At 37.2% G+C, this 27,531-nt stretch overlaps 1 protein-coding gene across 1 annotated transcript; it reads right to left on the bottom strand.

The window, feature by feature from the left end:
- Nucleotides 1-13,367: 13,367 nt before the first annotated feature.
- LOC140172563 (uncharacterized) lies at nucleotides 13,368-18,344 on the bottom strand. Its single transcript, XM_072195709.1, has 3 exons — nucleotides 18,179-18,344; nucleotides 17,078-17,238; nucleotides 13,368-13,587 (listed from the first exon to the last, which is right to left on the bottom strand). Exons 1-3 carry the CDS (start codon nucleotides 18,340-18,342, stop codon nucleotides 13,514-13,516), a joined length of 399 nt encoding a protein of 132 aa, XP_072051810.1. The 5' UTR covers nucleotides 18,343-18,344; the 3' UTR covers nucleotides 13,368-13,513.
- Nucleotides 18,345-27,531: the final 9,187 nt, after the last annotated feature.

Genomic DNA, 27,531 nt, shown 5'->3' on the forward strand with positions numbered 1-27,531 from the left:
GATATAAGAATCTACACAAGTATGTTGTCTACATTGCTTGCCAATAGGTCTACATAAGGATTTGAAGTAATTATGATATCACTCCTACTGTAGTATTTTTAAAGACATTAGCTGCGGTCCACATCGTGTTTTATTATGTATAGGCCTACCATAGTATTTTACATGAGCATCGCGTATATAGGAGTCTACCCTGGACCTCAAATGTGATATATTTGCTGAAGCATATAGCCATACTATTTCTGAATCAATCAATAAAGCAAAGCAAATCATACTTGTAGCAGGGGGATGACACTCACCTCATTTGCATGGCAAAATTACCCGTCTCCTCTGCAGCCAATTTGTTTTCGCTCCATCGAAATCAAGCTGGTCACGGAGGAGACTACCTTCCTTTGTGTTTGTTCATTTGTGTATGGAGAGCCTTTCTTGGAGTCCATGACTTAGGCTACTACGCTCTCAGCTAGAGTCCGACGCTGCATTGTACTAGAAATACCTTTTCTGTGAAATCGCTATAGAGCCAATCGGGAACACGTATTCAATTTATAAATATAGCATTAAATTAGTATCACATAGTGGCCTCCGTGCAGTGGAAAACCTTAATTCTTTCATCAAAAAGAAATGAAAATGACCAAAAAACCGGATCCACCTGTACGCCTATAAAATGGGCACAGAAATTTGTCTCAAATATGAATGAATTTTAAGAAACATACGGGATATGATGAACCAATGACCTGACGCCATGATAGCAGGATCTATTAGTTGTTTTATATACAATGCATATACCGTGTTGTCATAATACCAATATTTGGCATAATATATAACGACTAATATTTAGTATTGTAAATATGCAGTTCATATGCACAAACGAACACTGATCTTTATGATATTCAGGTTGTTGTACATCTCATATAACATGTCATATAGGAGGTCATATGTGTTGACCTTCTCCTATTGTATTTGTTCATCTGTGTATGGAGAGGATTAGCGCCATTAAAAGCCATTAAAACTCCATCAGTATTAGGGCGTAGTTCAGTGAACTCACCAGATTGCTATTCCAAGTACTTTGATAAATACAGATAATATGTATTGATGGGTCGAGGCGATTGCATTGAAAACCTAATACATTATTCATAACAGTTACGTAATCAATCGATAGTGCGGACACTTTTCATTTGCAAACCACCAAAATTCGTGATCTTTTAGCGTTGGAAAAGAAACCACGTGAATAGAGTGCCCTCTCAAGAATATCAACTCTCTGCTTGTAGGCCTATAATACTATATTAAATATAATTGCGGATCAACCGATGCAGCTCGATACGCCCAATGTATGAATAAAAGCACCTGACAATAAAGTCGCCCAATTGAACAGCTGTAGGTGTTGATCGTACGACTTCATGAATATTGATTGGCAACATTTTCCAATATGTCAGCGCTCAAATCGGAAACAATAGAACAATAGACCCTTCAGTGCGTTGGGTGGATCCGTCAATAGAGGCCAAATAAAGTAAGTGCTTCTCGGACTGGTGTATATATTTTCTCTTACCCCACTTGCTGCAACACGTGTAGGCCTACAGATCTAAAAAAAAAAAAAAAGAAAAGAAAAGGGAAATCGACCTACCTACTCCTTTGTACCCCATGTCTGGGCAAACAAACACTTTTTTTTTTTTTGGCCTTAGTTAGGGCTTAGTGGTGTGTTGGTTTTAATCTTTGGAGTGAAGGAGAAGGTGGTTTTAGCTCTAATTAATAATAAATAATAATAATAAATAATTACAATAATAATTATTTACCCAGAGATGGAACCGAGACTGTTTGACAGTCTACATACTTGCAGCTTTACAAACTGTACTTAGTCAGGCACGCGAAATTTACTCTTCCATAATGGCCTATTCCAGAAAATAGATGCACACCCCTATAGAGGAGTTCGGATTTCCGGACTTTTTGTCCTGTCGGGATTATTGGAAATCCAGACTTTTAAAGTGCCCAAAGGTGAAAATATCCAGCAGAAAAATGGTTCAAAATCGGAAATCCTCAATTTGAGAACTCATTTCAGACAATTCTGTGATTTTTTTATATACTTTATTGCATTCCAAGCTTTTTTCAGTAAAATTGGCAACTGGAATTCCAGTCGTTTTCAGGAAGCAAGCCTGGAAATCCGGACATTTTTTTGATTGAAAATGTACTCCTCTATAGGGGGTGTGTACTTATTTTCTGGAATAGCCCAATGGATGGTAGCAACTTTAATAATGTAGTTTCTATTATAAATTTGGAAAACATAGGTCAGGTTATAGGTCACCTGGTTGAGTTAAAATTTAGGCATCCTGATCCCATAATGAGGCATCAATTTTGATATTTTGTCTAGTTTGTCTTTTACTGGATACATTATATAATAATATAAATTGGGATGTAAATGGAGAGTATAATAAGTTGCCTAGTTGAAATGGATTGGACAAACAAAGGTAAAATATGTACCAAAATTACATGTGAAGCTTATGAAAAACTACCTACTCTGATGGTAGGTGACAAGAAATACAATTATTTTCAATATTACTGTAGTTTGGTTGTGGGAACTTTATACTTATGGCTTAATAAGGTTTCAGTGAAATAATGTCAGTAGCTCAAAATACAAAATATAGCTCAACATTGAAAATATAAGCCTTTTAACTGATTTGTTTATTGATATGTGTGGGTCACTAAAAATCACCAAGTTCATTAAATCAAAAAAGACATCAGGAACCACTTATTTCCATTTCACATGTTTTATATATCAACATTATTTCTCTAATGTGTTAGCAACGCGTATCCAAAATTTTCAACGAAATCCGTTGCTAATAGTAATAAGCGTTCCAAAATAAAGTGAATTAAAAAAAGGTACGGTGCTTGAATGTAGTAAACAATTCATATCCTATTAACAAAGATTTCCATTTGGCTCAGAATAAACGGATTACTAAAATAAGAACCCTTGGACTTTACCTTTAAGGGTACACGATGTATTGTTGGTCGAAGCAGCCAAAAAAAAATGTTCATTATCAAAATCAATATATTATTGAAAAATAATACTTTGATGTTTTGCAAAAGTTCATTCTACAAATCATATACTTTGAAAACTTGCTTGATTTATTGTTTTAAATGAGTTATGTACGTTTTACAAAAGTGTTGTTGTTTCAGCCCTCTTTACAACATAATTCAAGAATCAAAGGGCCTACAAAAGTATATACGTGATATATGAATTCTTCTACACACTCGCTATGAAATGATCAATTCAAATTTTGCCAAAGCTCACTACCATTTGCAAGATGCTGTGAACTACCAAATCGCAACAGTTTAAAATAGTTGCTAACCTTAAGATACATTTCATCATATGATTTTTTCAGAAATGCTGTGAACTACCAAATCGCAACAGTTTAAAATAGTTGCTAAACTTAAGATGCATTTCATCATACGATTTTTTCAGAATCCCCCCAAAAAAAAATTGAATGTGCCTACCTGAACCATGTGAACCTGAATCAAATTTGATTTTGTCAAAACATTGCGTAACCTTAAGTTACATGATTGGACACTTGACACTCTTGAATTATAAAGCAATACTAAATCTGCAAACAAGCATACAAAATACTATGTTTACTTTTACTTTGTTACGAATGAGTACACAAAAATCTCAAACTTTCACTAACCAAATCACCCTCAAATGGAATGAAAAAAAAACCCAACTTGACCAAAAGGCCTGAACAAAATGATTTTAGGGCGAAAACACTGCATTCAAACGCTTTATTTACTTGTCATGCTTGAGGCATTGTATGCAATGTTGCTTCCCCAGCACTCATGATTTATAACATAGATATGGAATCAGGGAATCAAATCAAATGAATTTCCAAAGGGATCAGACTTGCAAAGTCTCGCAGACCTACTATCAAAATGTCTTTACTGAGACAAATGCGCACAAGAAAAATTCGCATTTTATTGTTAAAAATGGGCAAAAATTGGGTTTTTCAGGTCAAAAACAGACTAAAGATAAAAGCTAATCGCAAAATTGTAAATTGTGTCTCGGTATTTCGAGCCGGGGACGCATCTTCCCCCTTCCCACCGTAGGCCTATGATTGTTACAGTAGGTCACTGACGCTAATGATTGGTGCGTTGCGTGTTGTGGTGTTGACAATTTTGCATAAGCATTTAGCTCTTTGTTGATTTCATACAACCATGATATAAAATGTCAATCAACTTGTTGAAAGTACACATACACGCCTGGTTCACTAATGTCCGGTTAGGCGACGAAAAAAGAAAACCCTGTTCTACGGGCCCGACCGACCCAGATTTGAACAAATTGGGGAAATTTTTTTTTCCTGTACAAATGAATGCCGACCCAATTGGTAAATGTACGGCTCTTGCAGGGCCCCTAGGAAGATCAGTGTTTTCATTGATGGGATTACCCTGCTTAAAGAAAGTATAAATAATAATAAATAATAATAATAAATAAATGATATAGCGCCCAACGCAAACAGCCTCTGGTCCCTTTACAAAACATATGAACCTAGGGTACAAAAAATTAAAATCTAAAAGCAACACTTAGCCTAACTTAAACATACTATTACACATACACGATATCGCAAGAAGTTGACCGGGTACATTGTACAAAATAGGAATGACACAGCAACTCATAGGTGGGGAACCAAGCCGGGAGAAGAAACAAAGCAAAAACAAGGAACCGACAAACGCAGACCACTCCACCACCCTGAGTCACTATGCAAGTCAATCATGGATAATAACGGCAAAACGACAACGCATTAATATTATTCAAACAAGAATCAAATCAAAATCGAAATAATCCAAAAGTCAGATTATGCAGCGCTCCGCATAAAATGCACACAGGTGCATACAATTGCACGAAATTATGTTCTGTAAAATATAATAATAATAATATATATATAAATAAAAATTCCCTTTAAAAGGGAAAGCCAGCCTCAATGTAGAAGAGGTCTTGTAATTAGTTTTGGTCAATGTGAAAGGCATTTTTAGGATCACGCTTACATCTACATGACAGTCCACCAAACCATCAACGATGAGAACATGCACACTGAAACAGCAGAAAACATTAATTCCTAATCTCATGTCAACTCTTTTAATTCATTACATGTACTCCAAATTGTTCTGGTCTGTTTGTTTTGTTGTTGTTTTTGTTGTTGTTGTCGTTGGTTTTTTTTGTCTTTTCAGCTTTTTACCCACGATATCTCAATTTCCAATTTTGTAATACCAGAACTTACGAACTCAATATCTTCGCTTAGGAATGTCCGATTTCACTGCTTTCGATATATACACTGCCGGTTTGAGTTAACTTACATGTACATTTTATTTTAAAATAACTTAATTAATCCGCAATGTATAGTTTAAGCCTACTATATTATAATAGATAGTGGCCAGCACATTTATAAAGGACTGGTTACTCACTACAATCTTCACTCTTAAACTGTGTTTTTCTGAATGTGCTGATCATGTTGATTGCTAGTCGGAAACTCCTGCGAAGCTATGGACATGGCATCTTACATACTCCATTCTATAACAGTCTGCCTACTAGTGCCTTGTGTGTTTTCTCTTCAATCATTTTGTTGAATGTAATTTTATGAATCAAATAGTTATGTGTCATTTTATTTATAATAAAGAAGTTATTAAATTAATAAAGTAAGACAATTTATTTATCTATAAGTGCATGTCAAATGGGGTACATTGTTCAATACTATATGCATAAATTATGCCCATATTATAGCTAGGCCCTAAAAACTTTATTTTGCATCGGATTTTTCCCGTTGAAAAGACAAAACTGATGTTTATGATAGCAACCATTTCATCAATAACATTTTGAGTCATTTTATCCATAAAACGACACAGGATATGATAGATAACTACTTTCACATCAATATGGTCCATATGATCACAGATTGTTGAGAATCTGTGATATGATCCGGGGATATGATGAAGATTTTGATTCTATAGGTCTGTTATCAACATGATATCACGCTGTTCAGTGGTCAAGGAGTAAGGACCCCGGTCAAGGACACTGATATGACATCATAGGTGATGTCAGATTTTCTTCTGCTGACCATATGATGCTATATATATTAACTATTATTGTTACATTTAGGCCTTTAAACTTTTAAAGTCATAATTAATTAGTTCAAACATAACTTTGGTAATACTCACTCGTTTTCGTTCGTTGAAACGGCAAAACATAATAACTTTTCCTAACAAATCGAATTAAAATATTAAAAAAAAAATTTAACCACAAAAAGTAAAAAAAAAAATCATTCCAATACCACTAAAATATAATCTCTTGAGTAAACTGACCCCAAACCTGAAACAGGTACCAGCCCCGAATGGGCTGGCGAAAAGATTTATTTAGAAGGGTAGGTTTTTAATTCAAATGCCAATCCATTTAATTGAATTGTAATTTTTTGACAACTCGATGAAAGTACAGAGCTGGTTTTCTGATATCAAGTCAAACGGTATAATGTTTAAATAAAAATTCCCTCTAAAAGGGAAAGCCAGCCTCAATGTAGAAGAGGTCTTGTAATTAGTTTTGGTCAATGTGAAAGGCATTTTTAGGATCACGGCTTACTACATCCATGTTACATGACAGTCCACCAAACCATCAACGGTGAGAAGATGTACACTGAAACTGCAGAAAACATTAACTCCTAATCTCCTGTCAACTCTTTAATTCATTATTGTTCATTATTATTAATTCATTATTGTTCTCTAAATTGTTCTGTTCTGGTTTTATTTGTCTTTTCAGCTTTTTACCCACGATATTTCAATTTCCAATTTTTAATACCATAACTTACGAACTCAATATCTTCGCTTAGGAATGTCCGATTTTATTGGGGAAAACGGCGTTGTGGAGCAAAATAGCTCTTTATGTGAAAGCCTCCAAATTTATAAGCTGTCCAAAAGATGTCTGTTTTTGACATGATACACCATATTTCTTAAAGACCCATTCAGTGATCCCAGTGCAAGAGTAAAAAGTTAAAATTGTTTATAAATTGCTTAAAAGAGAAGGATAGGCCTAAGTCATTCAAATTGTCATTTGGTATTTTTGAAATGCCAAATTTGGCAAAAAATGAAGAAAACAGCAGTTCTGACGAAGTTCAAGCCCCGCCATTCAAATACTTGTAGCTAATTTTAGATACTGTCAGTATCTAAAAATACAGATTCGTGTAAAATGTCTTATTTTGTCTTAAATAGGCCTACACGGCTTTTGGCTGAACCATTCACAGACTTAGCACATCTATGTAATAACAAAGGTACGGTACCAAAATTTTGATGATTTTTACGATCGTCCGGATGAGCAAATCACTGAATGGGCATTTAATATTAATAATAGATAAGCTGCCTTTAAAAATATTATTGACAATGTTGAGAGTAGGAATTACCTTGAAAAATGTCTCAAAAATACAACATGCCAGTTATATTCCGGTCAGACGATATTTTAAACATTAATAACATCATAAACCCAAATCGTGAAAAAATCACCCCGGGTAGATTTTTGGCTATTTCTCCATTTACGATCCTGCCCAAAAGTGTCTGCTTTCGATATACCACGTCACAAATACTACACTGCACTGACTGCAGGTTTTAGTTAAAAGGGCATTTCGTGATCCACAGCATCATCCCTAACTTTTCTCAAAAAAGTTGAGATTTTTATATCACTGGAAACCTCTGGCTACATAATGTTTATGTACAAAATATTTCTTGCAGATTAATTCGTTAGCAAAGTAATCGTGAAATTTGAATTTCGTTCTGGTATACCAGAACAAAATTGCAACACATTGTGTACACATAACCATGCATAACTCGTAAAAGCAAAATCGGAATCAACTGAAATTTTTTAGAATAAGCTTTTTTGTGGATATCTACTGAAAAATGTCATAAAAAGAGGATGCTAGGATCACGAAATACTCCTTAAATTCGCCATATAACATAATATAAACTCACCTTACATGTACATTTTTTATTTTAAAATAATTTGATATTAATTCGCAATGTATAGTTTACTATATGATAGATGGTGGCAAGAACATTTATAAAGGACTGATTACTCACTGCAATCTTCACTCTTGTGTGTCTTGACTGTAAGTTTATGAATCAAATAAAAAAGATAGAAAGTAGCTTCACTTACGTTATGTGTCATTTTATTTATAACATAGAAGTTATTAAATTAATAAAGTAAGACAATTTATTTATATATAAGTGCATGTCAAATGGGTACATTGTTCAATACTATAGGCCTACATGCATAAATTATGCCCATATTATAGCTAGGCCCTAAAAACTTTATTTTGCATCGGATTTTTCCCGTTGAAAAGGCAAAACTGATGTTCGTGATAGCAACTATTTCATCAATAGCATTTTGAGTCATTTTTATCCATAAAACGACACAGGATATGATAGATAATTACTTTGACATCAATATGGTCCATATGATGAAGATTTTGATTCTTAGATCTGTTATCAACATGATATCACGCTGTTCAGTGGTCAAGGACCCCGGGTCAAAGACACTGAAATGACATACTTTTCTTCTGCTGACCATATGATGCTGTATATTAACTATTATTGTTACATTTTAGGCCTATACCTAAAACTTTTAAAGTCATATTAATTCAAACATAACTTTGGTAATACTCACTCGTTTTCATTCGTTGAACGGCAAAACATACTTACTTTTCCTTACACATCGAATTAAAATATTTAAAAAAAAATTCAACCACAAAAAGTTTTAACAAAAAGTCATTCCAATACCAATAAAAATTAATCTCTTGAGCAAACTGACCCCATCCCAGAAACAGGTACCAGCCCGATGGGCTGGCGAAAATGTTAATCATGAAAATGAAACACGCAAACAAAAGTCTGTGTTAAATGTTGCCTGAAATGCACACGTGTCCCAACCATCTCTTAAAATGTCGCACAGCGGGGTAAAAGTCTCAAACTGTGATAAGATTTCTGCAACTTAAGGTGGTACTACACCCCTTGATAAATTTGTGACTATTTTTGCATTTTTTTCAAAAAATAATAACACACTGGTAAAAAAAGTTATGTATATTATAGGGGCAAGGAATCCAGTTACTACACTGGAATTTCAGTGACTCAAGAGTACGTTATTTATGATAAGAATAGAGGTACCGCTAGAATATACCTCATTTCTGAACATATATAATGAACCACTTATCTTGAATCACTGAAATTGCAGTGAATTAATTGGATTCCTTGCCCCTATAATATAGATAACTTTTGTCACCAGTGTGTAGTTATTTTTTGAGAAAAATGCAAAATTAGTTTATCAGGGGGTGTAGTACCACCATCATCTGTATAGAAAACTATTCAGCAAGCTACAATAGGCGATTTACTTCAGAAAACGTTCACAAAACGAAGTCCATTCTCTGTAGATAATTGAATATTTATTGGCTCTTGTAATAACCCTACAGCAATGTGTGTATAAACATGTATAATGTATTTCATTACGAGTGGGTTTTGTAAAGAACCTTCTGTTAAATCATGCCTATTCATCTAACTACTCAATTACAAATCTCTAAATCCCTTTCTTCTTGTCTATTGATATTTTGAATAGTGTTTATCTTTCCCTAATAGATTATGATACTAAATGAACAATCAGCTCGAGCAGTTCGCACTACATCTCATAGGACAATAAAGCTAGCGCCCTGATCGATTATTTCTGAATATCAACAGTTAAGATTAATAGATAAATTTTCACGGGAAATAAGGGCTTAGAGAACTAAAATGGGGGCCTAAAGAACTGATTTTGCCTCAACTTAATTTTAGCCGTGATTTGCACTCTGAACTGACGTTGAACCAAATGTGAGACTTATTGCCCCCCTGGGCTAAGCCATATAATAAACATTAAACCAATATTGGGACTGTATTGGCATTTAATAGCAAAAATATTTTCAAATTATTGTTATTTACAATAAAGTAAAATAGGCCTAAATTAACTAAATACTGAGCTGGTCAAATACTTTGTTTTTCCAATGAAGCTGGTACCGTATAATATGATCTAATATCACTAAAATAATGTGTTCTGTTTAATACAATCATCTAGAAGTTAAAGTGTATTTTTATGTAATTCAGTGTTTTCTCACCCTGCTATTTTAAAGCACTCTATTAGTTATATGCCTATGCCAATATTGGGCTAATAGTATCCCTATTCCAAGTTCCACGTGACGCCATAATCAAAATGCCATGGAAAGCCAAGATTGGCCCAACCAACATAATTGTTTTTTGGCAAATTTTGGATATGTTGATTTGGGGGTATTGTGGATAATATTCCAGTACAAATCATTGGTGTTGCAACTACTTCCCTACTTCCAGTACAAATCATTGGTGTTGCAACTACTTCCCAACTCAACCGTAGATTTACTAGCTACTTGTAAAGTAGGCTTCTCTTCTGTCATGATTACTAAACAGATTCACGAAGTAAATCAAACACTTGAAACTCATAATAGTCTGGTTAATGATAGTATTTAATACCGGTGGTAATAATACATTCGTTTTTATTCCATGCACTCGTCAGTGCAGACGTCAGTACAAAACGTAACAATGCCTCATTTCAAATATATAGTTTTAGTTTTGGTTTTGGTTTTGGTCACGTGGTTTCCTATTGTCCTGCCTAACCACTTGAATCATAAGATATCGAACTCATTGTTTCTACCTTTTGTTTAAAACCGAACATTTGTGTCAGTCAGTTTCGGTTTTGGTTTCAGTTTCCTATAAGTGGTGTGGATCGTAAAATTATTTGATTTGAAGTTACCTACTCTAAGTATACAAAAGAAATGTTTAAATTTCGCAGTGCAATATTCACGAGCAGAGAAGTCGAACAAAGCAGTCTACATTTGAAAGCATTGATTTAGTTTGAAAGCATTGACTTGAGACTACGAATTAGCCTAAGCTGATGTCACTGTGAAAATATATAGACCATCGAAATATTTCCACAGACATTACAATAGGCACTTCACAGATTATGACTTCAGTGTTATAAACACTATTATACACAACTCTATTTATGTGCATGTCGCATGACGGAAGATCAATATCATAGAAAGCTGGTCTAAACTAACTTTTATTCAATTTATTTATTGGAGAATAGAGAGAGAGAAAGATAGAAGAGATCGCCAGGGAAAGAGGGTATGTGTGTGTGAGGGGGAGGGGGTAAGGGTAAGGGAGAAAGAGAAACAGAGGGAGAGAGAATTGGAAGTGGGAAGGGAAGGAGGGGGAGAGGGGGCTCAAGAGTGGAGTGGAATAATAGGGAAGAGTCGATATCGAGTGTGGGGAGGGGGAGGGAGGAGGTTATATATAGGTGGCGGAGGGAACATAGGTAAGAGGTATGGGTTGTGCTTTCCGGGGAATAATCTAATTCATAATCAAATCATCTACATCACCATGCATCGTTTATATTTCAGACAAATAAACAAAACACCCCCACCCCCACCCCTCAATATATGCACATGATGTCTATGCATAACTTATCAAACGAATCTCGGAACTCGGGTGTAATTTTATGGTGTCATGGAAGTGTGCCACATGCGGCAGAGAGCATCAAAAGTCGTCCGCGTTGATAGATATCGATAATGAAAATGTTAGCACAATAGGCTATTATATACGTATGGTTATAGGCCATTATACTTTTGATTATATATACCCTCTTGTGTCCTCCCAGCACAATAGTGTTATGATTGCATACCAGTTCATCTCCACATTTTAATCCCTTGATTTTTGGTTTCTGAACAATAGAGAAACCAAAACTATATATTTGAAATGAGGGAATGACTGTCAAATTGGAACGATTTTGTTCCACACAAATTTTGACCCCGGGATTTTGACCCACTTCCCAATGTCCGACTGAGCTGCAATTTTGACGATAGTTGAATGAATGGTTGAACTTGCTGCATCTACATGGACAGCTATGTTCATTATTTTTGTGGGAATTTTCAAGGTCCTTTGGACATTGCGTGTGCACTACAGGTCTCGAGATTGATTTTGTCGACACTATGCCTATTGGTCTGTGTAGTAGCCATTGAGCAACCCTAATCCAAGCATATCATGCACCGGGATCATGCATGCACTTTGGGTTTACACTTTTCAGGAATCCATGGCCCTGAAGTGTATATGTGTTAGTGTCATTGGTTATTGTTATTGTTAAAAAACCCAGTTCGAAATGTTCTGTTACAAAAAAATAATTGGTGTTCATAAAAGCAGGGATATGAGACTATAGCCCAGAAAAAAGCAAGACCTGAATGCATGTATGTGTAATTTGTTTACTTTAGTGATAAGGCATCTAGCATATACATAGAAAACTATTCAACAAAATTGAGGTATTGCAAACATGCAGTATTCCTGGAGCACATTAGGCGATTTACTTCTAAATAAAACATCTTTTAAAAAGGAATGGAACGTCCAACGGCAATTAGCATCGGGTTGGCTGATAGAGTGGATATTTTGATGTGATTTTCTTCGTAGTAATAGCCAAATTTGTTTCCCGCAGGTGGCTTAAATTTTCCAGATTCAAGACGCAGGTATCATTATGCCTCAAATCACTTAATTTGTCAAATCAGTGCAGAGTAGGTTAGATATGAATATTGAAAGTAGGCCAAAGTTGCTCAAAGTACTATACACCTGATCCGTAAACTTTTGTTGTGTCCTTGAGTCATTATCGACTCGTCGTAACAGTTAATAATAACATTTAATGTAAAGTATTGTTTTAAACATATCCTCGTATTTGCATGCTACGTACCCCGGGATGGTGAATTCTTAAAATGGTCTGCCACAAATCGCTTGCCCACATGCCAAAAAGTCTTTTCCCCCTTAACATATGACAGATTTTGGGGAACCCCAATTTAAAACCTAAACTTGTCTAATCATGTGATGCGAGTGTAGCGAACATAATATTTTGCATATTTGAACGTGTCTTCACATATTTTACACCAATAATTTTAGGGCGTAATATCGAAACGGTGCCCAAATAGCTGAGCCAAAATTTCTTTGCCCCCTTTTGGCCTGCCAAAAAATCTACAGAGGGGCAAGGGGGCATTTGCACCCCAAATATTTTTTTCTTTCCCCCAGTTCGCCCCCCCACTTTTGAGCCAAAACCCCAAATTACGTAAATGTCCACTTTTTGTGGCAATTTTGCGCAAAATTGGTCGATTTTGCTCCCCTGAAATTCCTTTGCCCCCATGCCCCCCGAATAAAATTCCTGGTGCCGCCACTGACCCCACCCCCCTAAAATTCACCACCCGGCCCGGGTACACATAATAGATTGCAACACCCCTTTTAAGGGGTGATTTTAATATCACTAGAGAACTCTTGTAAACAGATATTCGTTGAAGTATCGTGGTAATTTCCTTTTATTACTTTATTAGGCTTATTAATTCGTCGGTATCGTAATTATATATATATATATATATATATATTATAATATAATGATTACGACGCGTCGTAATCGCGACGGTCAGTACTTATATCAGTTTGAATTCGATCCAATAACGACGTACACGTCCATACCGGTAAATTCACCCCGGGAAATTCGGCCATCACCTGTAAAAGACAATAAACGAGTGAAAAGCATGACAATATAACACTCCATATTACTGTATACCTTACACCCTGAATCAAATTCAGCGGCGACCTTTTATTCGTAATCACTGTCTACCAATCATCATTTCATTACATGTTGAATATGCATACACTCCCGCCCCAACTTACACCCCGACAAACAAATAACATCCATTTCACTGGCAGTTTTCCACGACACAAACACATAATACCGTAAAAATCGATAGTTAGCATATGCGCTTACTATCGAGCGCTTTTAAAACATGCAAACATGAAGAGCCCCATCCAAAAGAGTGTAAAGGGTTTTGAGAAAATCATCGATACACATAATACATACGAACAAGTAAACCTGCAAATGTGTGTCTCAACCCCATTAGCTCAGTTGATAAAGCGCCGGACTTTGGTACAATTTCATGTTTTCAAAAGCGCTCGATAGTAAGCACATATGCTAACTATCGAGTTTTTACGGTATACCAGCACAACAAAACCACATCTAACCAATAATATTAAAATGCATTGCATTCAACAATACTCTATCGTACAATATATGCCTACCTACGACAACACAAGGTTCTGAATAGTCCGTCCAGAACAACCCTCGCCAGCCCGCCCAACAGAGCACGCAAGGCATGGCCGGATTTACCACAGAATTTCGTGGTTCTTGCATGGGTTACGTGGTTCCCGGTTGTTGCGATAATTATATTAACAGAATATTGGTGGATCGCACTACAGGACATTTGACGTAGAATGACCTGAGCTTGATTTTTAACATGTTCCTGTCCTTATCAAGTTCATTTCCACCAACTTGAGTCAAATCGGAGCAACTGTAAAATTTGAACCCGAATGACCTTTGACTCCAAATGACATTTGTAGGATTTTAAACATATGTTCCCCTCCTCCTCAGGTTTATGGCCACCATCTTTTTACCCAATTGGAGCGATTTTACAATTTGACCCCTTGTGGGTTAACCCCAGATAACATTTGACCTCAATATCTTCTCTCGCGTGATGTCCCATATCCAGATATTATTATCACCTAGTTAGGTTTACATGGGAGTCTGCCTTTTCAAAGGAGAGTAAGTAATTTCCCCTTTACTTGACCTAAATCAACAATAACCCCTAGATGACCTTTGACCGAAAGATTATTATCACCAGGTTTGATTGGCATAAGTATGTTAGAAGAGACATAACAACTAATATTTTTGGCTTAACATTTTGTCACACATGCATGCATGCAGACACCCAGAATTGATGAGAATTGACGGTTTTGAACTCATTTTCGGAGCTCAGCAGATGAGAAATAACAACAAGGAATTCATGTAGAGTGATACAGGCGGAGTCAAAAAGAAGTAAACTCATGTTTGAGGGGCTGTAACTAGAGATCTGTAAAGAATCTGCTAAAAATGAAAATATCATTGGAAAGAGCAAATTCTACACGTCTAATTAAAAAAAAAAGAATTGTTGGAATTGCTCACGACAAACTCACGTTATACTCATTTGAATACGACCACCCATTAGCTGCACACGGTTTCACTTCCCAAGTACCTATATTATATTGTTTGGCAAGGCGCGATATTCAAATGCAAAAGTGGTTTCGATCAATGATTCGTACATGTTAAAGGGTTCTTTTCAATATGAATCTTACCTCATTGCACTACATTCTAATGAAACGGGCCAAATGACAACATGGCACCACAATTTACCGCGGGAGCGCACGTTTCTGTCGACGAAGTATCATGAAACTAAGAGTCCCACTGAAGTTCAGCGTCTTTTTCGTCTCCAATTTCCTACAGCTAATCAGATTCCATGTAAGGGAGCAGTATATAAGAATGAGAACAAGCACAATGTGCATAGGAAACTAAGGAACAGACACTCGGAAGCTTCATGCAGACCACGAACTGCTAGATCACAAGTGAAGATTGCTAGAGTTAGACATGCGTTACAGCAAGACCCAAAGATCAGCTCAAGACGCAATCCTTTACCCAACATTCCCCACTCAAGCTTCTGCCAGATCGTTCGTAAAGACTTGAATTGGTATCACTACAAACTACAGTACGGTACCGTCATGGACTTCATCTTGGGGACGCCGTTTGTAATTAATTAAAAGCAATAGTTGTCAATTCAACAATAAATCCTGTTACTGTGTTAGTGCTTTGTTGATTCGAAATTGAAATGGATGAAAATCAATCGGCCGTGTGCAGCTACAAAAATGGGTGGTTGTATTCAAATGAGTATAACTTTAGTTTGCTGTGTGCAATTGCAACAATTCTTTTTTTTTTTATTTAGATGTGTAGAATTTTTTTCCAATAATATTTTCATTTTCAGCAGATTCTTTACAGATCTCCTAGTTACAGCCCTTCAAATAAGAGTTTACTTCTTTTTAACTCAGCCTGTAAGTTATTAAAATACCGTACATGTATTTGGGGAGAGGAAATGGGTCCAAATATCGTTCCTTGAAGATTGGATTATTTTAGCGAAATTTCTTCTAAGGAGAATTGGTCCGAGAATGTGGACACATCAACGATATATTTAGATTCTCATTCTTAGTCAGTTAAATATTATTTTAATAATTGTAAACAAATTTTTTAAGCAAAAACTAAGTTACCGTCACAAAAACTCCCCTCATTATAAAATGAACGAAACTTGTTTACAACTTCACGTATTCTGTTGCGCGTATTGCTAGCGCGTTCGCGTATTCCGCACTAGTCTACGCATCCAGCGCGATACATACGCGCACCTCTACAGGCGTGTTACGCATTATCAAGACGCACGACGACTTGTTTGTCTGGGGGGTCGTCTACGACCTGATAGACGGCACCCGAAATCATGCGATTGTCCAATCAGAAATGTGTCTACGAACTAAACCACTCCCACTGACTAAGAATTAGAGAATAAACGATAGGAATTTTTATTTTGCCTATCCTCTACCGTGTGATAGACGACAGGCAGGTCCAATATTTTTAGTAGTGGATCCCGGCGCAGCCGGTATCCACTACGATAAAAATATTGGACCTGCCTGTCGTCTATCATTGGTAGAGGATAGGCAAAATAAAAATTCCTATCGTTTATTCTCATTCTTAATCAGTTAAATAATATTTTAATAACTGTAAACAATTTTTTTAAAGCAAAAACTAAGTTACCGTCATAAAAACTCCCCTCATTATAAAATGAATGAAACTTGTTTACAACTTCACGTCTTCTGTTGCGAGTACTGCTAGCGCGTTCGCGTATTCCGCACTAGTCTACGCACCCAGCGCGATACATACTCGCACCTCTACACGCGTGTTACGCATTATCAAGACGCATGATGACGTGGGGTCGTCTACGGCCTGATAGACGGCACCCGAAATCACGCGATTGTCCAATCAGAAATGTGTCTACGAACTAGACCACTCCCACTGACTAAGAATTTTTCAATAGATTGCCGAAGCTAAGTACATGTTTAGGTTCAAATTTGAAATAACGTTCCTCACCATTTTTGTCGCGGTCGCTTAGTAGAAGATCGAATCCTTGTCCATTCCACTCCGCAGAGTCAATGTAGCCATCATCATTAGCATCCATTAATTTGAACTCGTCAGTTGGATTCAAACGGGCAGGATCCATTGATGGACTCCTCTTCTCTTCTCCTTTAGGCCTTGTAAAACAAAAGTAAAATTGTTGCGATAATAATCTCATTTTCGCAGTAGCATCCCAGCAAATACAAAACGTTTTCAACATCATTCGCAAAAGGTTGTAAAAGGTTGTCAGCAAACGTTTAAATATCAGGTTATATAAAGGGTATATTAAGGGTAAACGTTTTCATAACATTAAAAACATTTTTTGATAATCTACCCAGCAAATACAAAATGTTTTACAGAAAACGTTTAAATATCGGGTTATATAAAAGGGTATAAAACGTTTTAATAACATATTCCAAAAACATTTTTGAAAACTTCATACAAAACATTTGGGTTGAAAAAATATTTTGAGAAAAATGTTTGCCCAAAATATTTGCAATAACGTTTTAAAAACGTTTTCATGACCTCTATATAACGTTTTAAAAACGTTTTCATGACCTCAATATAACGTTTTAAAAACGTTTTCATGACCTCTGTATAACCTGACATTTAAATGTTATTAAAACTTTTTGAAAAAAAATCTTAAGAAGAACATTTCTGTGTTTGCTGGGTGCAAATATTTTAACATAATGTTATTTAAGTGTTTACAACATATTTGGCAAAAATGTTTACAAAAATAGTTAACAATAACATTTTGAAAACATTGTTGAAGTGTGTTTTCATACAAAACGTTTTAAAACGTTTTCATGACCTTTATATAACCCGACATTTTAATGTTATTAAAACGTTTTTACCTAAACATAAACCAAAAGCAAAATATAATTTATTTTAAACGTTTAATAACGTTTCTGTGTTTGCTGGGATAGCAGTGATACTGGTCATTGCGTCTCAGGGGCGTAACCGGGGGGGTAGGGTGGTAAGGGGGCACCTGCAGATAACCATGTAAAATACGGTACTTGTAATAAGAGCCGCCTACAAAACCGTTTGCCAACCTAGGCCTACACAACATTTACTTACTTGCCATATGGACACGGGTTGAAATATTTCGCTTCATACGTCCCATCGTCATGTAAGATTATAATGTTACATCCTGCACCCATCGCGATTGATGTCGTTGCCAACATGATGATGAGAGTCGCAAAGATAACCAGCTTCATTTTTGGTCGTGAAATTTTATACATGGATAGTAGTAGTACCTTTAAAAGAAAGAACAAAAACGTCAAATAACATTTTTGGCTTTACTTACCCGTTTTCAAGTGTGTTTGTTTGTTTCGCGTTTATTTACAAGACAAATATGCGTAAAAAAATCTCAACATGAGTATGGAGAATATTTAATATGATCATTAATTATTTTTTATTTTACGAGAAAATGTGACCGTTCTTAAAGAAAATAATCAACTGGACAATGCTGGAATGAACACAAAGGTTGCAATACATATTGGACTTGTAAACACAGACAAGTAAATCATGAAACACTCAGTACAACATCTTCTATGTTAGCTTCTGTTGTGCATTATCTTGGGTTGAGGGACTACTCGTAATTTTTTGGACTTTTCTTTAATAAAAAGGTGAAATAGGCCTATACGTTAACAAAAACGGTCAGAGTAGGAATCGAACCATGGACATTTATTTTAAAGTTGTAGAATATGTTTTGATGTAGCATAGGCCTACTAGCCCCTAAATGGTGTTTTCATGTCAAGGGAGACAACTTAATTCTGTATGTAGTGCCGCTGAGAGCAACTACGGGCCCCATGCGCGTATATGGGGCTTTGGGAGCGCGAGCCCCCAGGGTAAAAGCAGGGGCGGCAAAAATGAAGTGGCGGCAGAAGAAGAAGGAGCGGCAGAAACAATTTGTAAAGAAAAAAGGCGGACAAATTGTCAAAAATTGTGAAGGAAATGTAATTATACATACATTTTTTTTTTCTAAATTGCCAGCGCCTATTATCTTTCGAAAAACAAATGGGACAACTTTTTCGGACTGTTAGAACAGGGTTCGACAAAATTCACCTTTTCTCCAGCCCCGGCTAGGACCGGCCTGATGGGTACTCCGCGCCACTGGGCCCGTGCCCAATGAACGTACGAGCCCCTTGATCAGCGATGACGTCTACAGGATGTATCAAAATGATTGGTACCCATCAGTTTTTGGTGTTTGCTGACAAGCCTGCTCCTACAATATGCAACATTCGTAAGCGGGGAGCATATAGCATATTATATCTTTATGACAAGGGTGGTGGAGGCAGGGTGGTGGAGACTGGTGTAAGCAGTTGAGCATTTTTTGCTCCCAGATAAACTTTCTTCGAAACAATTCACGGGAAGCACACGAAAAAATGCAATTTTTTTGCCGTAGGGGAGACCAAGGCAGAGTCGACCACAGGCAAAACGAAACACTCTCATTAACTTATGTATATGTAATTATGTATTATATGCTGCCCTCAATCTCCAAGGTTATTATTTAGAACACGGCACGGATCCAGCATCGTTTGAGTGAGTTAGGTATGTGTGTTTTTTACAAAAAATGTCTGTTTTTCATATGTTTAATCCGATATTTTATACAATATTATTATCTGCCGAAGCACTGTGGTTTTGCTGAATTATTTCGATAGCCATATTAATGACAGATGGACTACTCTATGCATGGTAACAGGGCTAGCATACATTAGCGTAGGCCTACATTATAGTGATGCATGTCGGGAGAAATCTCATGTGGTCGGGGCAAAGTGAAACGGGGCAAAGTGGACAATAGTGATAGTGGATATGGGGCAAAGTGGAACGCCAGAAACAGACCCCACTCAGAACTATGCAATAGGAATGTATCCGGCCATGGCATACTGATATACCAGGAGGTAGGCCCGAAGTGGCAATGAAGACACACCTGAAGGGGATGCGTTTCTATAATGCCCTCTCTATGTTTCACTTTACCCCGGCTCAAAAGCAACGGAACGATACCTTAACGGGCCAGTATAAAGAGCAAAGAAAAGGACCTTAGTGGGGCCGTAAAAAGCAAAGCAAAGATATCTTAATGGGTCTGCAAAAAGCAAAGAAAAGATATATTGGTAGGCCCGTTACGGGCCCATTAAGCTATGTTTTCTTTAATTTTTACGGGCCCCCTAAGACCCCGGGGCCGGGGGTACACCCCTTCCCCCTGTCAGCGGCACTGTCTGTATGCATGAACATAAGGAATTGCACTTGCAAATCCATTAGCATGAATATTGGATCCGGATACGATCTAAAAGACGGGCGTAACATGTCAGACGGTGCCATGCTTCAGCGAATCCGACTAGATTTCAAATGCCAGCAACGGTCTCTAGCTTCGAATGTGAATCGGTGAGCAAATTCGTGACTACACTTCTCAAGCAAGCGATACCATTCCCATAATAGAAAGATTGCGATATTTACGTGAAACGTGATACGGGAATTATTAACGCCAACCGCATGCTACATTTAGTCGAAAATCAGTTAGTATGCCCTCTAGAGGGTGAAATCCATTGTGAATTGGTCAATCGTGGAATTCCCGTAAGGCGGTTACGTTGCGGTTGGTAGCAAAAATGAGGTTCCAGAATGAGAAAAAAAGGCATTACAAAGTACTAACATACTAGGCACCGCCATGGTTCGAACCCTACCTCTCGCACCATAGTCGAATGCCTTAACGATTGAGCTAGCTTGACTGCTAAAAATGCAGAAAAATGTTATGTTTGTCGTGTTATGAAGCGAATCAAAGTATCCAAATAAAACAAGTAGAGTCCGACATGTAATAAAATCCATTTTGGGGGTTACAATTTGACCTAGTATATCGACAAGAAGATGTGAATAAATTTAAATATTTTTCGACGCGAATTCGAACGGGCAGATTGCCTGTTCATTTGTGTGTGGAGAATTCCGTCCAAAAATCATCTTGCGAAAAGGCGTTGTAGGCAAGATCGTGTCGTCTTACGGCATAATGCGGTATGATTGTCTGTTTTTGACGGGCAACAGAAGTTCGTGCAACGTTGTTTTTCGCCATTGCTATTTCGTTGCGTTAAACAGCTGTCAAAGTGTTTTGCTTATGGATACTATTCAGCAAACACCAAAATGTTTTCAAAACATGATAATGCATGTGTTTTTGGTTTTAGTTAAAACATTTTGATAACATATCAATATCGGTTTATATGAAAATCATGAAAACTCTTTTTTAAAACGCGTTATTCTGGGGAAAATAATACAACAACATTTTAGAAAAATATCATTTGGCAAACATTTTGTGTACTTAAGTCTATTATGTTAGAATGTTTGCAACAAGTTTTGAACAAAATGTTTTTTGAATGTTATTAAAACCTTTTATACCCTTGACCCTCACATACCCTTTAAACCGACATTTAACGTTTTATTATTTGTGTTTGCTGGGTAGTAATCGAAGTAGGTATATTAAATTATCTTTTTTCATTTTGCTTTAAAAAGTAAACAGTGTACTATTTATATGATAATGGGGTTTGTTTCTTGTTGTTCGAATAATATACACCATGGCGACTTCCGAGGCATCCAACACCAAACTCTGTTTAGGTTAATTAGACAAATAGCATACACGTATGAACAATATCGCTAATCTGGACTGAATGCTTAGAGCAATAGATACAGCCAGTCTTATTTGCATAATTATTAATACCGTGGGTTCGATGAGAGAAGATAAGAATCTATTCTCATCCTTTCTGGTTCGATGCACCGTGAATCAATGGGTGTTTCCTATATCTTTAGATATATTGGATATATTTGTCTCAGCATAGCGCCACCACGAGCTTATTGTAATTGCGTTTAGATGTAGTCTCGGGTCAGACCGTATGCGGCTATCAAGAACATACTAGGAACAACGAGCGTTAGGACCGACACAAACTGACTGTGTAGGAGACTAGTTTGGATGTGAACGGCACTATGACGTTCTACCGCACATGTCGTAATACGTAACCCGTATGGCATTAGCAGTGAACGCCTCTTCGCAATCTCTCTAATATTTCATCCAGGCTGTCCTTTCTATTTATAACCACTCACAAAATCAGTAGCGTATACAGCCCTTTTAAAACAGCTTCCTCCTTTAAAAAAAGAAAAGAAAAGAGAAACGAAGAGTAACGTCTGTGTGCATGTGATTTTGACGAACTTTCTTATTTGAGCATTTCAGCTTTTAATTCCAATTTGTTCCAATTTAAACCACATTCGGCCATTTAAGAGCTTTAAGCGTCAATGTGTTATATATATTTACACGATCTTTTTCAGCTCACCAACATGACCAAGCTATTTGTGCCCCCTGGTGCTAAGTTCTGTGCCTGACTAATCTTAGCAACGCATCTTACTAATTAGTTAAGATAATGTATACCCACACTTTATTACCAAACCTACATGGTCAGTATTAAGTTGTAAACCACAGCTATCACATGATTTTGATCTACTCACCCAAAAGACTCTTTAATAAAGAAACACTCAACCAAGTGCAGTATAGATATACCAAACTATCACGTATGCATGTAAATGACGATCGCTCGCTCAGTATGTCTTTCGGTATAAACACTGTTTATTATGGCTCGTTACTGTTTACGTAATTCAATAGATCATGTTTTGTGTTCTATGCAAGTAGAGGCCACTACTGCATAACTGGTATTTACTCGGGTACAACACCGAGACAATGAGACAACATTTCCAATGTTGACCAACTATAACAGGCCTTTCAAGTTTACGAACTTCCTAGTTATACCAACCACAGCTATTCACCACAGGCATGTACGTCTATGGCAAGTATATTGCACAATAGAACAGAAAAACCTGTTTTTTTGTCGATAAACGCGGTTTTTCGGCAAAACCAGGTTTATAAAAAAACACTATGACAATTGAATTGAAAAACCAAGTTTATCGGCGAAAAACCAGGTTTCTCGGTTGATTTGTCAAAAACTATGACAATCAAATTCGAAAAACCTGTTTTTGCGATTGAAAAACCTGGTTCATCAAATCGAAAAACCAAGTTTATCGATTCGATTGTCACAGTTTTTGATAAACCTTGTTTATCAGCCGAAAAACCAAGTTGATCTAAAAACTTTGGCAATCGAATTTTTAAACCTGGTTTTTCTTTCAAAAAAACCAAGAGAAACTTGGCTTTTCGCCGATAAACTTAGTTTTTCACTGATAAACCTGGTTTTTCAATTCGATTGTCATAGCTTTTTTGAATAACCTGTTTTTTCAATCGAAAAACTAGATTTTTTGAATTTGATTGTCATAGTTTTCAATCAAGAAAATAAAGCCAGACACTACATCTCCTTGCTTCACACCGGTTTTCACCTTCAACCATTCTGACTCCTCCCCTTCATCTAATACTGCGCACTCGTTATCTTCATACAAGATCTGGACCATTCTTATTATCTTTGATGGTATTGTTAACCAGCAATCTTGAAAATGAGAAACATAATGGTTGTAGACTTAACACGGTTTGGAAATAATGTCTTCATATCTTTTGGTGTTATCTGTCGTTTACATATCCTTCCTAAAGCACCAAAGTGCGAATATTTCCAAACACCTAAATTAGCTAAAAATTTAGGACATGTTACAAAACTATATTTTCTAGAATTTCAGAGAGAACTTTTAATATTGGCCGGTTATTTTTCACACAGCGACGTTACCTAGGCAATTACCCATACTTCTAACATACGCTATTTGTAGAGGGTACGCGTCAATGGTAAGAGACAGTAACTGCAGTATGTTTATTACGTTTATCAAAGGATAGATGATCATGTGTATATTTATTATTTCGATTAGAATAAAATCTTTGTAACTAATGGTATAGCGCCATCTATGTTATTGTATAAGTTGCTATTATTCTCTCATATCCCGGTCATGCCGGTAGGGGTTGCCGAGATGTTGTTAAAACATAAAATACAAGATAGGCCTACATATTATTGTTGCATACGCACCAATATGAACCTCGCGCCAATGGGTCCGTGTTCAACGTACCAGAGGAAAAATTTGACATATCGCACGACTCTGTATGATGATTGGTTAAAAAGAAAGAGGGTAAAGTGCACGAAAGTACAAAAAGTGCCTATATTTCTTTAACCAATGATCCTACAGAAATGCAACAACTGTCCGTTTGTTCCTGATAATCAGAGGAAAAGTTTGACATATCACACGACTACACGCGGCTTTCTAGGATCATTGGTTAATGTTTTAATATGCATGTCCCTTATGGTACACCGTAGTACCTCAAACACCCCTATACCATTAATCGAAGAAAAATGTCGATATCAATTTGCCCATGACTACCACTGACGTGTCACTGGCCTCAATGGTCAGAGTACGCATGTGCAATTCAGCCTCTACACAGCAAACAAAAGTCATAGAACGTCTAAAATATACAAAAACTCTGAAAATACTAACATTTCACGTTTATTATATTACACATTATCATCGTTTGAATATTTGTTTTGACGTACGTGTCATAAATATTTAAATGAAGGTAAATGTAATTTACTATATTCAGGCTTTCCCCATGTCCCCACGTTCGATTCAGAAGTAAACACTAATAGCTCGCACCTCCCGGCGCGAGCAATGAAAAGGAGCACAACCGTTAGTGGTTGAATGATATCGATAGCGATCTGAGAAATTTTAACACGAACCCAAATCTTGCCTTTATAAGAGCAGGGTATGAATTGTTACAGCGTTAATAATATCATGATTATCAATATTGGACCTTTGCAATTGTTACACGTGATTTGAGCAAATTGGATGTTCAAATAATGTCCGGGGGGGCACTCCCTATCTGAAATGGCAGGGATGTGCCTCGGCCATGTTAAAAGTAGGGGGCATTCAGGTCAAATGTACAATACAAAAATATGGGGTCATTCAGTACACAACCTGAATAAAAATGGGGTCATTCGGTATGAAACTTCGAAAAAAGGATGGTCATTGGGGTAACAAAAAGTAAAATGGGAGTCATTGAGTACAGGATTGCCAAAAGAGTATCATTAAGTACACATAAATAAGTGCCAAACTGCGTAAAAACAACTTGGCCACCTTGGAAATGTGAAAAATCTCATTATTTCTGGAGGAGAACACAAATACCACCTAAATTTGGGAATTAAAAGGGGGGTCATTGGGTATAGCAGGAAATAGAAAAAGGGGGTCATTGAGTACATGGATTTTTTTTAAAGGGTCATTGAGTAATAGGTAGGACCATAACACAAAAAAGGGGTCATTGGGTACAAGCCGGTTTGAAAAGGGGTCATTCCCGAGGCACATGATGCGTATCCACTATGGAAGTGCCCCCCCCCCCGGGAATAATGTCCGTAAAAATTAAAACGACTGATTTCAAAGTTATACTTGAACCTGTAGACAAAATACAAATGTCACGAATGCCGGTTAGAAAAAACAATATAGCACACAATTAAATGTAGTTCAACGCATCATATATTGTAACAGATGTTAGAAGTCTCATCGATAACCTGGAAACAAGAGCAAAATTCCAGGAAGCACTAACTGTAAAACTGGATGCACTGAGACTGCCAAAGGAAGCTACAATCAATGAACAATGGCAGTCTCTTAGTAAGGCAACCCAAGAGGTTATGGGAGAACAGCTAAGCCCACCACTCCGTCGCAATGCTGATTGGTTTGATGAGAACAATGAACTAATCCAGGCTCTCCTTCATGAGAGGACAGTTGCCAGGAATGAGATGCTCAGGACAGGGCTCCGCTCGAAAAGCAGAAAGTTTAAGGAGTGCAAAAGTAATGTCCAAAGATCATTACGTCAGATGAGGGAGGAATGGTGGAATAAGAAAGCAGAAGCCGTGCAAGAGCTGGCAGAGAGTGGTAACTCTCAAGCTTTCTTCACAGCCCTGAAGGAAGTCTATGGACCTAAGCATTCAATTGCCTCTCCTCTTCTCAATAGCTCAGGTACAACTCTTCTAACTGACAAAGATGACATCAAGATCAGATGGCAGGAAGATTTTCAGGATCTCCTTAACCGACCATCTAGCACTGCACCAAATGTCTTGGATAACCTTGTAAAACCATTAAGCAAAACTGGAATGGAAAAGCCGCCAACCATGCAAGAAATTGAAGATGCTGTCAAGTCTATAAAGAATGGTAAAGCTCATGGAATGGACGGAATTCCCTCTGAGGTGTACAAGTTCGGCGGGCCTTGCATCATCCAAGCTCTGTGCAGTTTTTTCCAAAACTGCTGGGGTGCAGCTGAACTGCCCCAAGAATTTAAGGATGCAATGATTGTCACCATTTTTAAGAAGGGTGACCGCACTCGGTGTGGTAACTATCGAGGGATATCCCTGCTCTCAACTGCTGGTAAAGTTCTTGCAAAGATTCTCCTAGCCAGATTACAACAAGTTGCCAGTAAGATACTACCTGAAAGCCAATGTGGGTTCAGAGCCAGTCGATCCACAATTGATCCAATCTTCACCCTGCGCCAGCTTCAGGAGAAATCAATAGAACAGCAAAGACCACTTTACATGGTCTTCATCGACTTCACCAAAGCATTCGACACCATCGATAGCGAATTACTTTGGAAACTACTGGAGCATTATGGTTGTCCAGACATCTTTGTCAAGATCATTCGTGAATTTCATGATGGAATGCAGGCAACTGTTCTAGTTGATGGTGATACAACTGAGTCCTTCCCGGCCCGGTGTTAAGCAGGGATGTGTGTTGGCACCAACCTTGTTTGGTCTCTACTTGGCAGCTTTTTTGGAAATGTCATCTGACAACCTATCATATGGTCAGCATGGAGTTTTCCTCCGTTCTAGGACAGATGGCAAACTCTTCAATCTAGCCCGTCTACGTGCCAAGACCCGATGTCAAGAAGTCTGCGTGCAAGAGCTTCTATATGCTGCATGACACCGCCCTGGTAGCTCAAACCATTGAAGACCTGCAGAACATGTTGGACTGTTTTGTGACTGCATCAGTTGCATTTGGCCTTACATCAGTAAAACTGAGGTCATTTACCAACCTGCTCCTGGAAGATCCTGATCTCTACATACATGGGGAACCTGTCAAATCGGTCACCAATTTCACCTACCTGGGGAGTGTGATTTCCATGGACAATTCCGTCGATCTGGAGATCAAATTAGACGAATTCAGAGTGCCACCAGTGCCTTTGGATCTCTGGAAAAAAGAATTTGGTCCCAGCGTTGTATAAGACTTGCGACCAAATGTAAACTTTATCGCGTGTTTGTCCTACCCTGTCTCCTGTATTCTACTGAGACCTACACACTCTATCGGAGACACATCAAGAAGTTAACTTCCATTCAACATCGCCACCTTAGATGTATCATGGGAATAACATGGCAGGACCGAGTCCCTAATGGAGTGGAGAGGTGCTTCAGAGAGCCAAAATGGAGAGCGTAGAAGCCATC

The sequence above is a fragment of the Amphiura filiformis genome, chromosome 2 (genome assembly GCF_039555335.1).
Source record: "Amphiura filiformis chromosome 2, Afil_fr2py, whole genome shotgun sequence".
In the NCBI taxonomy this organism is placed as follows: Eukaryota; Metazoa; Echinodermata; class Ophiuroidea; order Amphilepidida; family Amphiuridae; genus Amphiura; species Amphiura filiformis.